Source organism: Condylura cristata, unplaced genomic scaffold (genome assembly GCF_000260355.1).
Source record: "Condylura cristata isolate star-nosed mole 26May11 unplaced genomic scaffold, ConCri1.0 scaffold00012, whole genome shotgun sequence".
Lineage (NCBI taxonomy): Eukaryota > Metazoa > Chordata > Mammalia > Eulipotyphla > Talpidae > Condylura > Condylura cristata.
Window position 1 is genome coordinate 21,342,763 of NW_004567113.1, and position 19,441 is coordinate 21,362,203.

Sequence of the window (19,441 nt, forward strand, 5' to 3'; positions counted from 1 at the left end):
CAGACTGCCTGGGGTCACAGAGATGCTGTACACAGCTCAGCACACACACACATCACAGTGTAGCTGTGCTTCTGCCAGAGTGAAAGTGAACACCCACTGTTTGGTAAAAACAAACAAACAAACAACAAAAACAAAAAAAAAAAAAAAAAAAAAAAAAACAGATTCAACCCTTTTATTTCCCCTGCCTACCATTGCCCCAATCTCTATCTACTTCCCCCCCCAAAAGTTGATCAGCTTATCTGTTCCACCTCATTTTCAATCTTGCTTGTTATGTCTCCAATTATTATATAGCAAGAAAAAAAATAAGCTCATTCCTCTTAGCCTATATCTGTTAGGATTAGAGAGTGAAGAGGAGGTCAACTAAGAAATCAGAAGACTAATAGAGCTCTGGAATAACAACACTCTTCTAAGACACTTTTCTCCCCTTTAGAAATAATGGACAACCCTTAACTAAACAATTATTCAGAACATGATTTTTAAAAGAAGGGCATGTCAGAAAGGTATACAAAGCCCATTTCCATGCCAGAGTATGATAAAACAAAAGATCCAGGGTAGACATGAATTAAATAGGAGGAGCGCTAAACTGCTAAATTCACCTACAGAGCTAGCAAACTAGCCAGGTTTTGCCTTCAGTCACTCCATTATAGCCTGTTAACTGAAGCTAATCTAAAACAAGACCTGTCACAGATTTCATATTTTTATTTTACCAGCATGGAGATGAATGGAATTCAGAAATAAAAGCTTAGTCCTTATCATCACAGTAAGTATGAAAAAAGAAAAAAATAGAAAGCAAATCTTATCCTGACAGTATGGATGTGACATTTACCTCGGAACTCTTTGGATAATTACTTTTACTAAGCAAAAAAGAACTCCAATCCAACTTACCTGGACAAAAAATATAAAGTGCTTGAAAGATGTGTTGAGGTGTGCTTCCTCCTGAAGCTGAATCACAGGATCAAAATGCTGATGATAAATGTGAGCATAAACCCTAAAGAGGCGTTTGAGTATAGTTTTTGCCACAGACATGAAATTCTTTGGGAATGGGACACCTGGTAAAAAGAAAAACAACCTTTACTATCAACAAGAAAAGGGAACAAGGCAAAAACCGTTCGCTGATAAATGGCAGCTTCCAATACCAAGACAAGGCTGAAAAGTACTTACGAATTACTACTTAATATATTTACTGCACTTATCAGAAATTCTCTTCAGAATAATAATAAACTTTAAAGTGTCTATCGAATAGAACTGGTCTTCATTATAGCCCTTTATGCCACTGATAGGCCACTACTAAAATGAAGCAAATCATGCCAAAGCTAGCAGAGCTAAAACTTATATTTAAATCCCCCAATTTCGTAATCAAGCTTCAAAGATTTGCTAGCTACAAATAATGCATTAAATCATATGCAGTTTTATTTAAAATGCTTGCAAAACATTAATTACTTTACTACTACTCTAAGACTACATTTATCCTAAAAATTAGCTATTGTTTCTGCTCAGTCAGCCAGAGAGCTGACCCACATGGCACAGCAAACCTCCCCTGTCTTGCCTGCTACTCCCCTTCAGCAGTGTATTTCAGTAGATCTGCCTGTTCTGCTCCCTTTCACCCCCCAGACTTTTTACACCCCAAGTCTTATGTACATACATAAATCTCTTAAAAAACAATTACAACATAAAATATATTGCAGAAAACATCAGCAAGTATATTCTATGACATCAACCAATAATAAGATTTTTTTCAAGACTTGACCCCCTACAGCAAGGGAAATAAAAACAAAAATAAACAGTTACCCTAAATTTAAAAATGTTTCACATGGTAAATGAAAACATAAGATTAAAAAGGCATCCTACTGACTGATAGAAAATATTCACACAATGTATAACTGATAAAAGGTTAATATCTAAGATATAAAAACAATTAAAAAACAAGCCCAATTAATAACTGTCAGATATGAACAGACAACTCTCCAAAGAGGACATTCAGGAGGCTAATAGACATGAAGAAATGTTTACATCTCTTCCAAGTTAAAAAGACTCCAAAAACAGGTATTAGAAAGGATGTGGAGAAAGAGCACCCCTGTTGCACTGTTAGTGGGAATGTAAACTGGTACAAATATTATAGAAAGCAACGTTGATTTACCTTAAACAATTAAAAATGGAAATAACATAGCAATCCCACTATAGGACATCACCTAAAGAGTATAAAACCATCACCACAAATATCTATGTACTCTGCAATCATCATAGTAGCATTATTATAGTAGCCAGGACATGGAAGCAGCCTCTGTGTTCAGCAACAGTTAACTGGATGAAGAAGATGTGGTATACCCACATTACCAGAAAACTATTCAATCATAAATAAGGATGAAATGCAGCCATTCTCAGCAAACTGGAAGGAGTTTCAGAGAACTACATATAGCAAAGAAAGTCAGCAGAATGATTAAAAACAAATACTGGACACTTACATAGCAGATGATTTGATAAAATAAAATGTAAAAACTAAAGGACATTAATAAACACTGTAAGAGCTATGAAGTTAAGGGGAGGCAAGGAAGAAAAAGGGGATTTAAGAGATATATCATCATCAAACTTATATTTGAAAAAAAAAGTAATGTTATGGGTGATAAAGGTAAGTGAGGGCATTTATTCAAACCATTATATCTGTGTTGTTGGGAAAAGTCATGATTTATATTTTGTTTTTCAAACAAAAAAAATATATCATGACTTTTTCCTACAATCCAATATTTACATAAATAATGTAATCCTGAAAAACAAACCTTTTATTAGAAAAGTTTCAAAGGGGGCCTCCCTTGGTGGTGCAGTGGTTAAAGTCTCAGCTCTATCAAGCTATCTGCACCACTACAGCATCAATTCAACCCTACCTCTCCTGTCTTGCCCACTGCTCCCCTCAGCAGTGTCTTTCAGCAGATCTGCCTTTTTTGCTCTCCACTCTTATCTCTGTCAATCCTCTCATCCTCTCATCCTCCCACCCCCAATGCCAGACACCCCACATGTCTGGTCTAAACCTCAATTCTTCTATGCATAAACAAATAAAAATAAATCTTTACCAAAAAATGCTTCAGGCCCTCCCTGGTGGCACAGCGGGTTAAAGCACAGCACTAAGCAGCTAAAGCCACTTCAGCATGAATTCAATCCCCGTCCCAGAGGTGACCCACATGGCGTGGCAGACCTCTCCTGACCTGCCATCTGCTCCCCTCAGCAGTGTACTTCATCCATCTGCCTGTTCTGCTTCCCACTTTGTCTCTGGTGAATCCTCTCACCACCCCTGCACCTCTGGCCTGTACCCCAGTTCTGCATGCATAAATAAATATATCTTTTAAAAAAAATGCTTCAAAGTAAAGCATGTAATAAATATGTTTAAAACAACTATCTACAAGTGAGGTCTTCTCCTTATATCCTTCTTCCAAAAACTAAAATTTACTCAAAAAGCTATTTGTTGTTAGAGGAAAAACAAAAAAAAAAATCACTTTTTCAGGAAACACATTTGTAAGAACTCTGAGAAAGTAAAATCATATAAATTGTCCAGATACAAACAATTTCCACTAAAAAACGTCAGCCCTGGGCCCTCCCTGGTGGCGCAGCGGGTTAAAGCACTGCACTAAGAAGCTTAAGCCACTTTCGCATGAGTTCGATCCCCGCCTGCCCCGGAGGTGACCACATGGCGTGGCAGACCTCTCCTGACCCGCCCACTGCTCCCCTCAGCAGTGTACTTCGTTGATCTGCCTGTTCTGCTCCCCACTCTGTCTCTGGTGAATCCTCTCACCCTCCAGTTCTGTATGAATAAATAAATAAATCTTTAAAAAAAAAAAAAAAAAAAAAAAAAAACGTCAGCCCTTATAAACAACTTTAAGTAATAAAAATCAGCTGGTAAGATGCCAGTCCCTTAACTCTTGCTGTTTTCTTCTTATCTAACTTGATTTCAGTCTGGAAAGTTCACATTGTGGTTATAAATTTAAACTCCTTAACTATAGGTCTATAATATAGACCTAAATCATACAAAATGACAAGAAATAGATATAACTATGACATATGATGATGGCTGCCTATCTAATAGCCATTCTTTTTCGTAACACAGGTCATATTTTGTTATCATCCTAGATGCTCTGATCTTACTGCTTAAAAGTATAGGGAGGTTAATCTTAACGTTCATAATAAACTTAGTATTAAAAAGTTAGGATCCTTTTAAATAAGATTAGAAACATCTTGGCCCTCCCTATGGTGGCTCAGCGGCTTAAAACACAGCACTGAGAAGCTAAAGCCACTTCTGCATGAGTTCGATTCCTGCCTGCCCCAGAGGTGACCACATGGAGTGGCAGACCTCTCCTGACCCTCCCGCTACTCCCCTCAGCAGTATACTTCGTCGATCTGCCTGTTCTGCTCCCCACTCTGTTTCGGTGAAGCCTATTACTGCCCCTGAGCCCCTGGCCTGGACTCCAGTTCTGTAAGCACAAATAAATCTTTAAATAAAAAAAAAATTAGAAACATCTTAATAGGCATAGTAGCTAGTATGGATGCCAGAATAGATATCCTATAGAAACACAAAACTAGATAAATCATAATGGATTCCAATTAAACAAAGCAATTTTACCAATTTTTGATGGAAACAAAGTCTCATCATCCAACTGGTCTTGAACCCAAGTCATCAGGTAATCAATATACTTTGGTGCAGAGCACTTAATAGGCTTCTTTATGTTTGTTCCATCGGCCCAATGATATTCATATCTGCCATTGGAAAGATTAAAGAGCACACAGGTTACCAATATACATATACCATATACATATAGATATATTAATACATGTATGTATATTATGAATGTATACAATTTTGTTGATTGTTTTTACAGAACTTGTTTTATTTTTTTAATTTATTTATTTATGCATAGAGGAACTGGGGTTTAGGCCAGAGGTACAGGAGATGAGAGGATTCACCAGTCACAGTGGGAAGCAGAACAGGCTGACTAACTGAAATACAGTGCTGAGGGGAACAGCAGGTGAGACAGAAAAGGTCTGCTGCACCAGGTGGGTCACCTCCCTGGCCAGGGGACAAACTTGCTGCAACAGCTATGGACTGTTTCACAGTGCTGATGCTTAACCCCTTGCACCACCAGGTAGGCCCTACAGTACTAATTTTAAACAAGCTACTCCTCCAAATAAAGGTTCTTTGCTTTTGGCATTTAAATTTATGCTTTTAAATTGCCTCTCTAATATTTATCACAATCCTAACTAAATAGATTTTATCAAATTTATTTACTGTGTTTCAATGTTCTCTTCACATTTCATTTTCTTACACTGTTTTCCTTCATATATGATTTATATTTTAGAATCATATACTGCCACAGTAGAAAAGTAGCTTACTTCCAACTGTCTTATAAAACATTTCTTCATACTCTCTCTAACTTGGGGATTTTATTTATTTATGCATACAGAAATGGGGTATGCCAGAGGTGCAGAGGTGGCAAGAGGATTCACCAGAGACAGTGAGGAGCAGGATAGGCAGATCAACAAAGTACACCGCTGAGGAGAGCAGCGGGCAAGACAAGCGAGGTCTGTAATGCCATGTAGATCACCTCCAGGGCGGGGGTCGAACTCACACTGAAGCATCCACAGCTTGGCTTAAACTTCACAGTGCAGCGCCAACCTGCTACACCACCAGGCAGGGCCCAGATTTTAAATTTTGAGTTAAGGGCAGAGACTCACACGGAAGCTCCAAAATGAGATGAATGACGAGAATAATATATGTTTTAATGTACTTGGTTGAGGAACTAAAATTGCTTTTAAGAAAACTGATAACACAAAAATGACCCAGACCTGGGAATTAAAACACTAGCCAAATAAAGATGCCTACAGGATGTGGGTGTTAACAGAATACTATCCTTTTGGGCTAATAAGCATTTAATGTGCAACTACCATGTGAGAAATACTGTGTCAAGACCAAGGGACACCAAAATAAAAGACACTTTCCCAACTTCCAAGGGGAATAGACTAACAGAGAAGACAGTCTTGTAAATTAGCAAAAAAAAAAAAAAAAAAAAAAAAAAAAAAACAGAGCTATACACAAATACACAATCAAACTTTTAAGAAATGTACAACTGAGCTCCAAAACATTAAAAAAAAAAAAAACCTCTGAACTAAATTAACATTTAGTGTTTTAGTTTCTGAAAAGTTACCTCTGCCACCCTTGTCTCTGTGAATCAACTGTTTTTTCCAACTTTATCCCAGAGTTTGGGCTGATAAAATCATAGATCAGTGGGGCTAGCAAAGGGACAACAGAAAATACAATGGAAAATACAATGGAAAAGAAGTTATCTTTTTTTCATGTATTCATTCAGGAAATACTTTTATGTGTGGACAGAGAGGAGGATTACCATCACAGATCATACTCTAGGGAACAGAAAGTTCACAAGGTATTTTAGACAATGAAAATTATCTTAAGGTAGGATAAATGAGGATGCTTTCTATTTAATGATAGCAACTTACATCTGAATTCTAAGTCTAAACAGGAAATACCTGAATAAACATTCTGGCAGGATATCTTACAGCTAACTGGAGGTAAAATAGATGACTGTCCAGTAGTGTACCTTAAAGGCTGCCAGGAGCAGATTTTCTAGTACAATTTGGCATCAGGTTCCACTATTTAAATCATTTTCACAGTCAAGAGCCTCTTCCTAATATAAAACGAAGTCCTCAGTAAGACTTAAACCTATTCTTGTTTCATCATTTTGGAGACAGAGATCATGTATGGTCAGCACTCTTCATTTAAAGAAAAAAAGGATTCATCCATGTTTTGTCCCTAGGTTAAGAAATGCCAGGCCCTCCTTGGTGGTGCAATGGGTTAAGGTGCAGCACTGCAAGATAGCATCAGCTGCTTCATGTGAGTTCAATCCCCAGCCCTGGAGGTGATCCACATGGCATAGCAGACCTCGACTAACAATGCCCACTGCTCCCCTCAGCAGTGTACTTTGTCAATCTGTCTGTTCTGCTCCCCACTCTGTCTCTGGTGAATCCTCTCACTGCCCCTGCACCTCTGGCCTGTACCTCAGTTCTGTATGCATAAACAAATAAAAATCTTCAAAAACAAAAGGCAGTGTTTTCAATTTCTAAATGCAAAATACACCATATAACAAAATAAAAACATCTATTTTTACAAGCGATACAAATACCTTAACTCAACACTAATAATATAAGCTTTAAGACGTACTACAGAAAACTTTTAATTTTAAAACCTCCCATTTTTCCTCTAAGAAATCATACCAAAATAACAAGTAACAAAAATGCATACTCTATCTTTGATAAACGTGAGACATCTTTCTCTGAATCACAACGTAAGACAAAGCAATAACTTTTTATATGCTTAAGTTCAAACAGAGTGAAGGAAGACAAAAAGGAAAAAAATGCATTAGCAGCTGCATACCCCAAAATCCAAAGAAGATATTTCTCCAAAGTAATTAGTCCCCCTGAGGCATGAAGATTATAGAACATACCTCTACATTAAGAGACCACTAAGGAGGCAGGGGGTTTTGAGGGACTATATTGTGAAGAGTGCTACAGCTACTCATCTCTGTAGACTAGAAAGTAGCAAAGGTTCAAGCCCATCTTTGTAACTATAGAAATACACTGTTAGAACACATATTAGATATTGTCTACCAGGGAAGTTCATTAGAGATTAAGTACCAGATTTTTTACTGAGGGATGGCCTAAGTACTCTCTGTAAGACAGACACTAAACTTCTAGAGTCCCAGAAGGAAATTATAATCTATAATGTTTGAACAAACATTAAGGCACACTGAGCAGTTCTTAAGAGTTATGGTGAAATGCAAGTTCACAGATGTCATCCTAGGGGCTAATCTTATAAGCAGGCCTCTCAAGAGATAGCAGTCAAGTCTTCAATGTTAACTTTTTTCTTCACAAAGGCAGTACAGGGAAACAATGAGTAAATATTTCAGGTTGAAGGTATCTGAAGGGATAGCTCAAATAAATGCAATACATATTCCTAGATTTGATCCTAGACCAGAAAGGAAAAGCTAAGATATTGTTGCAACAACTAAGGAAACATAAAATAAACTAAAGGAAGTGATTTAGAGGATCTGTATGCTGGTTATATCTAAGAATACCCTTAATTTTGGAAAATGTACACTTGAATATGTAGAGAAGAAGGGGTATAATAAATTCAAAGGTTCAGAAGAAATTTTCTTGAGTGCAGAAAGAGTAAATGACAAAGCAAATGCAGTAAAATGGTAATAGTTGTAGAATCTGGGTTAAAAGGACATGGGGGCCCTCCCTGGTGGCGCAGCGGGTTAAAGCACAGCACAAAGAAGCTTAAGCCACTTCCGCATGAGTTCTATCCCGGCCTGCCCTGGAGGAGAACCACATGGTGTGGCAGACCTCTCCAGACCCGCCCGCTGCTCCCCTCAGCAGTGTACTTCGTAGATCTGCCTTTTCTGCTCCCCACTCTGTCTCTGTGAATCCTCTCACCCTCCGCATCTCTGGCCTGTACCCCAGTTCTGTATGAATAAATAAATCTTTAAAAAAAAAAAAGTATACATATTTACAATTGAGTTTTGAATAAAGGTAACATTTTTTATAACTATCAGCAGAAGCCATAGGATCAAGAGATGAGAAGAAAATATCACAAAGAAAAAATGAAATTTCAGAACATTAGTAAATTAATACTCTTACTTGTATGCATAAATAAACATTTAGTCATAATATACATAAACATTTAAGCATAAATAAAAAAGTATTTATTTATTTATGCAAACATCTTCTGAGTTTCACTTTAGTTTCTGTTTGAGAGGAACTGGCAGCCTTAGTGATGCCTCCACCTAATGCATAAATATCTATCTTCGTCACTGTTGTCATCTTTGATCATGAGCAGCTCAGACAGGAGTGTCCAGTGTGGGGAGGTAGGGAGCTGTGACCACAACTGCAGTGTCTCTCAACTGGGCAGACCCTGGAGGCAGGGAGGTACAGATTTCCATTTCAAATTGTTTTGAAGTGCTGCTTGCATGAATTCTAAATGCCTCTTTAAATCTATTACAAATAGACTACTCTGGGATTAAATGGTTTTTTTCCTTCTACAGAAATTTACCAAGGTACTAACTACCATTAATCTAGTTTGGATAGAGAGATACACAGCAAAGGGAGAAATGAAAAGATGAAGGACAATATAGGGACCATCACAAAACTCTCTAAGAAAACTGCACTTAATGCAGCATCCATGGAAAAATCTCTGAGAGATGCTAAGTAGAAAAATTATGTGATCAGAAATTTTCTCATTTTAGAACTGTAAAATAAAATAAAATTGAGAACTAGTCATGAACCATATCTTACTTTGGGCCTGCTGACATCACTGGACAACTTTCCTCTGTACAGAAATCTGTAATCGTTCCATAAAGCATGTTGATCTGATTGAAGAAATCCACAGCTACAAAGCAAATTATCGCAAATTATCAGTTATGAGTAATACAAAATGGTTAGAATAAAAATTAAATTTTAACTTTACCTAAGGTGAATCTTAGATATCAGTGTTCTTTTCTGTACAAATACATTACAAGCATATTCAGAAACCACTTGACTGTATTAATGAGAAATTTATTAAGTGACTCCATTAACAAAGCCAAAAAGCAACTAAAGACAGAAAACTGTCTGCCACACATATAACCAATATCTTATATCCAAATATATAAATCATTCTATAGCTTAATAAGAAAAAGTGAATACTTTAGAAATATAAAACAGCACTTCACAGAAAAGTTTCCAGATGGTAAAATCAACTTTGTATTCCTGGAAGAAACTCAACTTGGTCATATATCATGCCTTTTAAGTATTGTTAGATCAAATTTACTAATTATTAAAATTTGTATGTAATTTCATAACCTAGGTGACCTAGGTTTTCTTTCTTGTAATGTTCATTTGTAGCTTATAAAAGTAGTGGTTTTTTCTATTCTCTTTATGAAAAGACTGATGTAATTCCTTAAGTGTTTGATGTAATTGTCTATTATGAATACTTAGAGATGCTTTTTTTTTATATTTATTTATTTTTGCATACAATAACTGGGGTGTAAGCCAAGGATACAGAGGGTAAGAGGATTCACCAGAGATAGAGTGGGGAGCAGAATAGGCAGATCTACTGAAATACAATGCTGAGGGGAGCAGCCAGCAAGGCAGGAGAGGTCTGCTACACTTGGGCTGGCTCCCAGGCTGGGGATCTAACTCAGGCTATAGGGTGGAAATGCTGAGACTTAACCCGTAGGGCACCAAGGATGTATTTTCAAATGTTGTATTTTCAATGTTGAGTTATATATTCTGAGAAGATATTCTAATGCTTCAACTCAAAGTAATTTTTCTCCAGATGTAACGGTAAATGCCAGTGACATTCTGGAAGTTCCTTAAGTTTTAGGAATTTCATGATTACAGACACTCCTCAGATCTGGCAACTGAGACACAACACAAACAGAAATAATATCACCTTTTATACCTTTTATACTTTTAATTCAGAATCTCTGGTAGTACAGAAGATCTATGCTGCCTTCCTTATAAAATTTTTTAATTAGTGAATGAGCACTCAAAAATGGTACAAAAAAGCAAAAAAAATACAAAAGAACAAGGAAGTATATATATATAGGAGGTTTATTCTAACTACTGTCTTTAAAGTGTCACATGCTATCATATATATAAGATGGGTCTCATCAATGAAGCAAACAAATTACTTCTTTTTTGGTTAGTAAATTCCTGGTCCAGGAGAATAACTACTGTTACAGTAAAGTTTTCAATAAAATCCTTCAGTTTCCTAAAAAGTTATCAGTCGTATAAATAGTATGATATAATTCAAATTACAATACCAGTTATTACAAGCAAAGTACTGTTTTGTTTTCTCTTAATCAAAGCATATACATTTAATGTATGCTTTCAATTAAATTTCCTTTTCTTTTTACTAGCTTCATATAAATCTCCCAATTAAAAATTCCGGCCCTCCCTGGTGGCGCAGCGGGTTAAAGCACAGCACTGAGAATCTAAAGCCGCTTCCACATGAGTTCGATTCCCGCCTGCCCCGGAGGTGACCACATGGTGTGGCAGACCTCTCCTGACCCGCCCGCTGCTCCCCTCAGCAGTGTACTTCATCGATCTGCCTGTTCTGCTCCCCACTCTGTCTCTGGTGAATCCTCTCACCCTCCGCATCTCTGGCCTGTACCCCAGTTCTGTATGAATAAATAAATAAATCTTTAAAAAAAAAAAAATTCCTATTAATTGTTTTGCTGGTGTTTACAACACTAATATTAAAAATACTGGTTTTTCCCCCCAACTTTCCCTGGTTTAATTCTCAAAAATGTATTTAATTTTAAAAACTATATTTCTTTTATTCATAGGCGATAGAAGAATCTCTTAAATATATTTTACTAATTTCATAAAATCATGATTAAGAACTGTCTTTTTTTATTTAAAAACAAAATTAAGACAAATAACTCAACATGCTACTCAAAGTAGAAATTTAGTGTAATGGTTAAAGTGTGTATCGGAAATTCTGTAGCTCTGTATTTGAGCCCAGGCTCTGCCATTTAATATCTGTAGGAGCAATGTAAGTTACTAATCTTTCTGTCTGTCTTGGTTTCCTTTTTATTAAAATGGGATAACAATAGGACCAACATTATGAGGTTACAAAGATGAAACAAAGTAACCCATTTAAAAAGGGTAGTAGTGTCTGGCACATAATTAGTACTCTATAAATATTAATTGCTTTTATTTTTTTTCCCACTGATGATGATAAATCTATGCTTTGTATTTATAATACATTATAACAGGAGACAAGACTTTCATAAAATTCCATATATAGAAACAAAATAACATACAGGCTTCACTATACTATTAGGTTCTAATTAGGCTCTGGAGAACACTCCAACATGCACCTATAATGTGGCTACTAACCTAATTCAGAATCTACTGAGAAAGAAAGGCTACTTACTGTTCACTGCAACCCACTCATTTAGATCTTCCCCCTCAGGAAGCATGACAGCCATCCGAAGGTTGCCACTGCCAAGTGTGGCTTCTGCATGCTTTAACAGCTCATATTGGTGAGAACCCTCTGGAATATTCTTCTTTGGTTTAAATGTTTTAGAGGACCGACTACCACTATGAAAAATGAAAAATAAAGTATACTTCAATATCTACCACATGATTTTCTTTTTTCAGACATGATTTCAATAAAACCTACTATATTACTGAAGAAGACAAAGATATGATCTTAGATGTCCATAAAAATAAACAGCACAGGCCCTCCATGGTGGCGCAGTGGGTTAAAGCACTGCACTGAGTAGCTAAAGCCACTTCCGCATGAGTTCAATTCCCGTCTGCCTCGAAGGTGACCACATGGCGTGGCAGACCTCTCCTGACCCGCCTGCTGCTCCCCTCAGCAGTGTACTTCATCAATCTACCTGTTCTGCTCCCCACTGTCTCTGGTGAAGCCTCTCACCACCCCTGAGCCTCTGGCCTTTACCCCAGTTCTGTATGTACAAATAAAATAAATCTTTAAAATAAAATAAAAAAATAAACAGCACTTATACCTTAGCCCCATCAACATTAGAGCTAAATAGTATTTGCTACATTAAATGGCAGGAATATAATTGTTGTCACTACTGTGTTTGATATACAAAACTCCTACAAACTCTATACATAACCTATTGCAACTCCCAAATAGAAAACAAACTTCTAGCTTTAATTAATACAGTTCTTCACAACTAATTAACAATTTAGAATTATAGCTTGTATTTATTAGGATTTATTTTATTTATTTATGCATATAAGAACTGGAGTATACGCCAGAGGTGTGGGATGTGAAAGAATTCACCAGAAACATAGGAAACAGACAAGTAAATCTACTGAAATATGCTGAGGGGAGCAGCAGGGCGAGACAGGAAAGGTCTGCTGCACCATGTGGGTCAGTTCCCTGGCGAAGGATCAAACTGGTACTGCAGTGTCTGGTGATAACTTGATAGCACTGAGACTTAAACCCTGAGCCACCAGGGAGGCCTAGCTGTACGAGAATTTAAAGCTTTATGATTAGAATGTGAATTGATGTATTACATAGAAGGGGTGCTGTACTGATAATTCCTAACATTACCCAGAGATCTATTCTTATCAAATAAACATTCATCAAGAATCCTCCAGCCATTTCACTCATATTTGAAAGCAAATCGATTTCTAGAGTGAAACAGGATGGTTTGACAAGTAATTAATTAGTCTCTATATCTGTTAAGTTATTTTAGGCATATTTCAGTTGTGGATGAAAATACTAAACCTTAATGGCTCATCTTACATCATCCTCTCAGCTTCATATATAGGCAACAATTTCCTTTGCTCAGCACTAAATTCATTATTCTAGTCAGTAAATAAGTACATAAAACAGATTTCAGGAGAAAGAAAAACAGATTTTAGTAAGTGTCCAAGGTAAAAGACTGGGCAATTTCCATGCAACAGCACTAACTCCATTTTCAGAATGCTATACAACATGCTGAACTATTAAAGAGGAAGAAAGTAAAACACTGCATATGTAGAGCTCAGAATAAACATCAACCTAACAACTAAGTTGGCATTAACTTCATATATAACCACATTTCAACCAAGAAACATCTGAGGAATTAAACTTTTTCATAACCTTCTATGTACTACTGGTTCATACTGTCTTGTGTCTCATTGTTTAAAGCACCTGTAACATCCTAAGTATATATTTGTTCTCTTTTAATATGGCTCAAGAGAAGAAACTCTATCCTTTCTTTTCTGTAATTTCACAGCCTACTATGATGTCTGACATATAACAGAGGAAGGGGGGAAGGATTTAAAGAACCAGTTTCTGATCCTGTCTTTGTAACTTAATAGCTATGAAATTTTGAACAAAAGCTATACAACTTCCCTAAGCTTATAACACCCCAAAAAATGGGGACCATGCCACCCTGCATAATGGTAGGGCCACTATGACAAATGAGTGAATACAGTTAAGGCACCTTAGATTTAAAAAATAAAGCACCTTAGTTTTAAGGTAGCTACTGCATGCAATTGCTCAGTATAGGAACTGACAGCCTGAAAACAGTGAATGAATTATTTGTATATGCACATACACACAAATCTGCACATATACACAAATCCGCCCGTACACACAAATTCGCACATACAAATACACAAACATACACCAATTCTTATTCTACCCCCGCCTTATGCATTCAGATTGCTATAACAAAATATCATAAATTGATGATTTATAAACAACAAAGTATTATTTCTCACAGCTTTTGAAATTGGAAGACCAATATCAAGGTGCTCACACTGTTTGGTATTGAACAAGGATTTCTTCTAAGTTGCAGACTGCTAACTTTCATTGTGCCCCTACATGGTAGAAGAGGCAAGGGAGCTTTTATTATATAGGCACTGACCCCAATCATGAGTGTGGAATCCTCATTACATAATTACCTCCCAAAAATCTGACTTCTTACCATCAAATTGGGCATTAGGACATCCACATATGAATTTGAGGAGACAAATCCAACCATAACAATCCTGCCATGCCACTACCATAAAAGGTCAACTTAAAACATTTCCTCCTTTTTAGTTTTTTTTTTTTCCTCTTACTAAATTGTGATTTACTCAAGAATATGGATTATGCCATAGTCTTCCTTAAGTCTCCAGTTCCTAACACAAGACCTGAGATAATAAATAAAATACTTGCTATCAAAAATAATGATATTAGCCCCCGCTGGTGCACAATGGGTTATAGAAAGCACGATGAAGCTATCCCCAGCCATTGCAGCATGAGTTCAATCCCTGGCCAGGGAGCTTAACCCACATGCCCCAGTAGACCTCTCTTGTCTTCCTGCTGCTCCCCTGAGCAGTATATTTCAGTAGATCTGCCTGTTCTGCTCCCACTCTGTCTCTGGTGATCCTCTCAAACCCCCCCCCCATGCCTTTATCCAGTACCCCAGTTCTTGTATGCCTAAATAAATCTTTAAAATAATAATAATATTGAAAGGGGAGAAAAATATTTTTACTGTAAGGAGCTGTTGTCCCCAATTTTAAGAAAAGGAGTGATCTAGCATCTTTTTCAACCCAACAAATCCAAAAGATTGTAACACAGCAAGAGATATAAGAGATGGAGTGGGGGAATTTTCAAAATTTCATTTTCAATATTAGGTCCTTATATATTTACCCTACTTAACTTTTAGCTAAAAAAAAAAAAAAAAAAAGGTCAATCAAAGCAACACATCTCAACAATTCTAAGTAAACTTACTCTTCCCATTGGGGAGGGAACAGGAATGGAGAAAGTAGTTTTTATTTATTTATTTTATTTTTAATATGTAAATAGCTGCAGTTTCATCCCACCCTTTAAAGTAACCATACCTTAATAACTAGCACATACCTCCTTGCAGTAAATGAATTACTTTTTCCCCCAAAGCAAAAGGGCAGAATTTCCCCTGCATTTATTCCAAACCCATGGACTACTATAAAGGGTTCAATAAAAGATGGAATCTGCAGCCTTGGCAGTAGTGGAATAATCTTTACATCAGATACGGATCTCAAATTAACACCAGGTCAAAGATTCACCTACAATTCTTACAGTACAACATCTGCCTATAAATATTAAGTAGTAACACAATAGTTATTCAATGGAATCAGTGACATAGCAGTTTTGAGTTCTAAGTGTTTTGAAATTAAAATCTTACAGTAAAGTAGACTGACTAGAGGGGAAAAAGTTAGAATCAGATGGAGCCTACCGGACATGTCCTTATACCATTTTTCCCCCTTTGCCTTTTCATTATTTATCGATGATCAATTTTACTATATTTTTCTAAATTTTAAAAGAGTGCACCCACCACCAAGTCACACACAGTCCACCACCATAGACCACTGTGTTTTCCTTCTCTTTGTGCTTTCCCCTCCCTAATTCCTTTCCTCCTTGGTGTCTCAGTTCTGTAGTCAGCTTTCAAGGGTTAGTTTTTAAGCTTTCCTTTACCTGACTATTAATTTAGTTACTTTATATTCCACATCCGTCACACTCCAGTATTTGTCTTTCTCCTTCTGACTTATTATCTTTTCAAGGTCCGTTCATGTTGCCACAAATTTCATACCATTTTAACTGAATTTTCTCTTTATCAAAGGTCCAGTCATCTAGAGAACTAACTCTGATTATTCTTCTTAGGAACCTTCTCTGATAGTCTAAGCTGGGTTAAGGATGTCTGATCTATCTTCACACATTTCACTATGACATGTCTCTATTTTACAATGCATCGTAGCTTCTCAAAGACAAGGAATGTTTCTAAGTCATCTACGCCTCCACACAACTTTAGCCCAAGACCTAAGTTAGAACAGATCTTCAAATAAGCATTTATAAGCAAAACTGACAAAGGACTCCAGAATAATAAAAAGGTAAGGTAGAGGCAAACATTTAAGTTTATGTTCTCAATTTACTTAAGTAGGCCCCGTCACAACAGATACAAGTAGCATAGTAAATATTCTATATGTGCTTCAAACAAACTTTGGCACACTAAACAAATGGAATTAGTCAAGTGCAAAATTTCAATACAAAGCTGTAGAAATAGATTTACTATGATACTAAGTTTAAATTTCAGGGATCCTGAATAACGGGGGTTCTTCCAAGGTGCTGGAAGGAGTATTTCTATGGTCATGTTTTCATAAAATTTACAAATATTAGCTAACTACAAATAGTTAAGCTTACTGTCTTTGCCTTTCCAACACACTTAATCTGGTTAATGTTATCCTGGGTAACAAGAGGGAAATTAAGTTGGGGCTATATTTAGTTTAAATTTCTCAGGATATATGTAGTTTGCAATCACTTTCACTTATGATCTGATCATTGTTATTAATAGCTGGGTCATTCCTTGAATGACTTCAAGGAATATTCCGACCAGTCTAGTATTGCCTTATGTAATATTATTTACACTAAAAAACAGTCATCTAGATATGAGCTCCCTAGGATATTGACACAGATGTGGAAGAGTGTACTTCACATGTCAAGGGAACTTAGTAAAGATTTTTCCCAAATTTGCAACAACCTTAAATTTTACAATTTACTTAAAATTGTGAATCAAATTTTTCTAAGCTATCAATAATAAATACATTCTGATCACCTATACTAGAGAGAAAAGCAAGTAATCTTTCTGTTCTCTCTATAGACAATTGTAACCCTATTTTGGAAATTGATTACCTAAGAAGTGATCAAAAAGTATGCAACCAAACACAATAAAAGGAAAATTATATGTGTGCATATATGGTCTATATCATACATATGTAGTAACTAGAAGCACATTTGCCAAGCGATATATTAAGCTGAGGAAAAAATAATGAACAATGTCTATGACTTAAAGTCCAGAAAGAGATAAAAATATTGTTAAATAATAAATACAAGTGTGAATAACAACCAACGCATCCAATCTCCTTATGGGCTATTTTTTTTTTATTTAATTTATTTATGCATATAAGAACTGGGGTGTAGGCCAGAGTTGGGGGTGGGGGTAGAGAGAGGATTCACCAAGAGTCAGAGTGGGGAGCAGAACAGGTAAATCCATTGAAATATGGAGGGGAACAGCAGGTGGGCGAGACACAAGTCTTTTGGGCTATGTGGGTTAGCTCGCTGGCTGGGTTTTGAAGGCATGTCGCAGTGGCTGGCAATAGCTTGATAGCACTGAGACTTAACTTCTGTGCCACCAGGGAAGCCCCTCCTGAGGGTTATTTAAAAAAAAAAAATTATCAGCACTTGTTAAAGATGATAAAGCAGAATTTTTTCAGGAATTTTAGAGAAGTATAAGGACCACTGCAATGGGATTGTACAGTAAGGAGACTGGGCTCAACACCAAATATAACAAATTTATATATTTATATATAATTTATATACGAAATTTATATACGAGGGGCAATGGAAGGAAAATTTCTGAGCAAGAACATCAAGGGTAAAGGGGGCTGGCGGGAGAAGTTTCTGCCTAAAGTGACCTTACAGGAGTCTCACTGAAGACAGACAGAGTAATCAGACATGAATGGGAGATGATAGAAAATGAGGAAAATGATCAGATACTGTGAGTGATCAGACAAAGAAGGGTGGGGGATTTTGGTTAAATTAACTTCTTGCTAAAACTAGATTTTACAAGGAAGTACGCAGATGGGCCTAAGGAGATGATTCAAGAACATGACCAAAACATCTGACTAATCAACAGAATCACTGTCAGGCTCCACGGCTCTCTCAAAGACAGAGGTAATGTTATACTGAACCCCAAAGACTTTTCTTCTTTCCTTTATTTCAAATCATTTAATTCAATATACAGACAACCCTTTACTATTATCAAAATCCTTCAAACTTGGAGGTGTTTTCAGAGCATGTAGAGCTCTTACTTAAATGTATTCCATTCAAGACTGGACCTAAAATCTTGTATTTCTGCTCTTACTTAAATGTATTCCATTCAAGATTGGGCCTAAAATCTTGTATTTCTAACATCCTTTTCAGTGGTACTATGACAGGGTGGTCCCCCAGAAAAGGGGAGACTCCAGGTTCCCTGGCCCATCCAAAGGAGGGTAGAGCTGAGCAGAAGGAGAAAAAGAATCTAGAGAGGAGACTGAAGAGGAAGAAAACAGGATGGAGAGCCACAAGGAGACATGAGGGAGGCAATATGGAGCAGAGAAACATGTGAAGAAGCAGCTCTTGTTTCTTGATCCCAAACTGGTTGAAACAGATGTGGGTGAGAGACTCATGGGAGATAAACTATGGCAGTGTTTATCTTGATTGCGATTTTGTTCTTTTTCCTCCCAGAATTTTCTGGCCATTTCTGACCCATTTCTCTGGGTCCCCGCCAGAAGGTGCTTTAGTCTTATGTCTGGCTTTTAGGCCTTGCTTTTGGGTCCCTTTTGGGTGGACTTTTACCCACAAGGGGATGGGTAACTTTGGGTGTTTGATTTAGAAACTATATTCCTTGTCTTTTCTGTATTACACACTAATTGTAGTAAAGTTCCTTTCCATTAAAGGCCTTATATGTTTTGTTTTGATGCAGTGGATGGCAGAGGCTATTTAGAGTAGGCAGGTTTGGGGGTTCAGAGGTACCCCTCTCATTGTCCTATAACAATAGCACCAAAGGACCAAGAGCAGTTTTTCTTCTAAGCTCTATAAGTTCAAACCCTGGCCAAGGAGCTAACCCCACATGGCAAAGCAGACCTCTCGTAATCTTGCCCACTGCTCCCCTAAGTAGTGTATTTCAGTCAATCTGTTCTGATCTCCACTCTGTCTCTGGTGAATCCTCTCACGCCCCACACCTCTGGCCTCTGTCTATATCCCAGCTCTTACATGCATAAATAAATAAATCTTTAGAGAGAAGAAAGAAAGAAAGAAAGAAAGAAAGAAAGAAAGAAAGAAAGAAAGAAAGAAAGAAAGAAAGAAAGA

The 19,441-nt window shown here is 36.9% G+C and overlaps 1 protein-coding gene across 1 annotated transcript in view; it reads right to left on the reverse strand.

Moving 5' to 3' along the window:
- The window catches only part of MOB1B (MOB kinase activator 1B), a 31,403-nt gene that overhangs the window by 7,548 nt on the left and 4,414 nt on the right, over positions 1-19,441 (reverse strand). Inside the window, exons 2-5 of the mRNA XM_004681229.2 lie at positions 11,978-12,144; positions 9,349-9,442; positions 4,607-4,740; positions 886-1,049 (exon numbers count right to left, since the gene is read on the reverse strand). Coding sequence (XP_004681286.1) covers positions 886-1,049; positions 4,607-4,740; positions 9,349-9,442; positions 11,978-12,144 — 559 coding nt within the window. The remainder of the gene's footprint in view (positions 1-885; positions 1,050-4,606; positions 4,741-9,348; positions 9,443-11,977; positions 12,145-19,441) is intronic.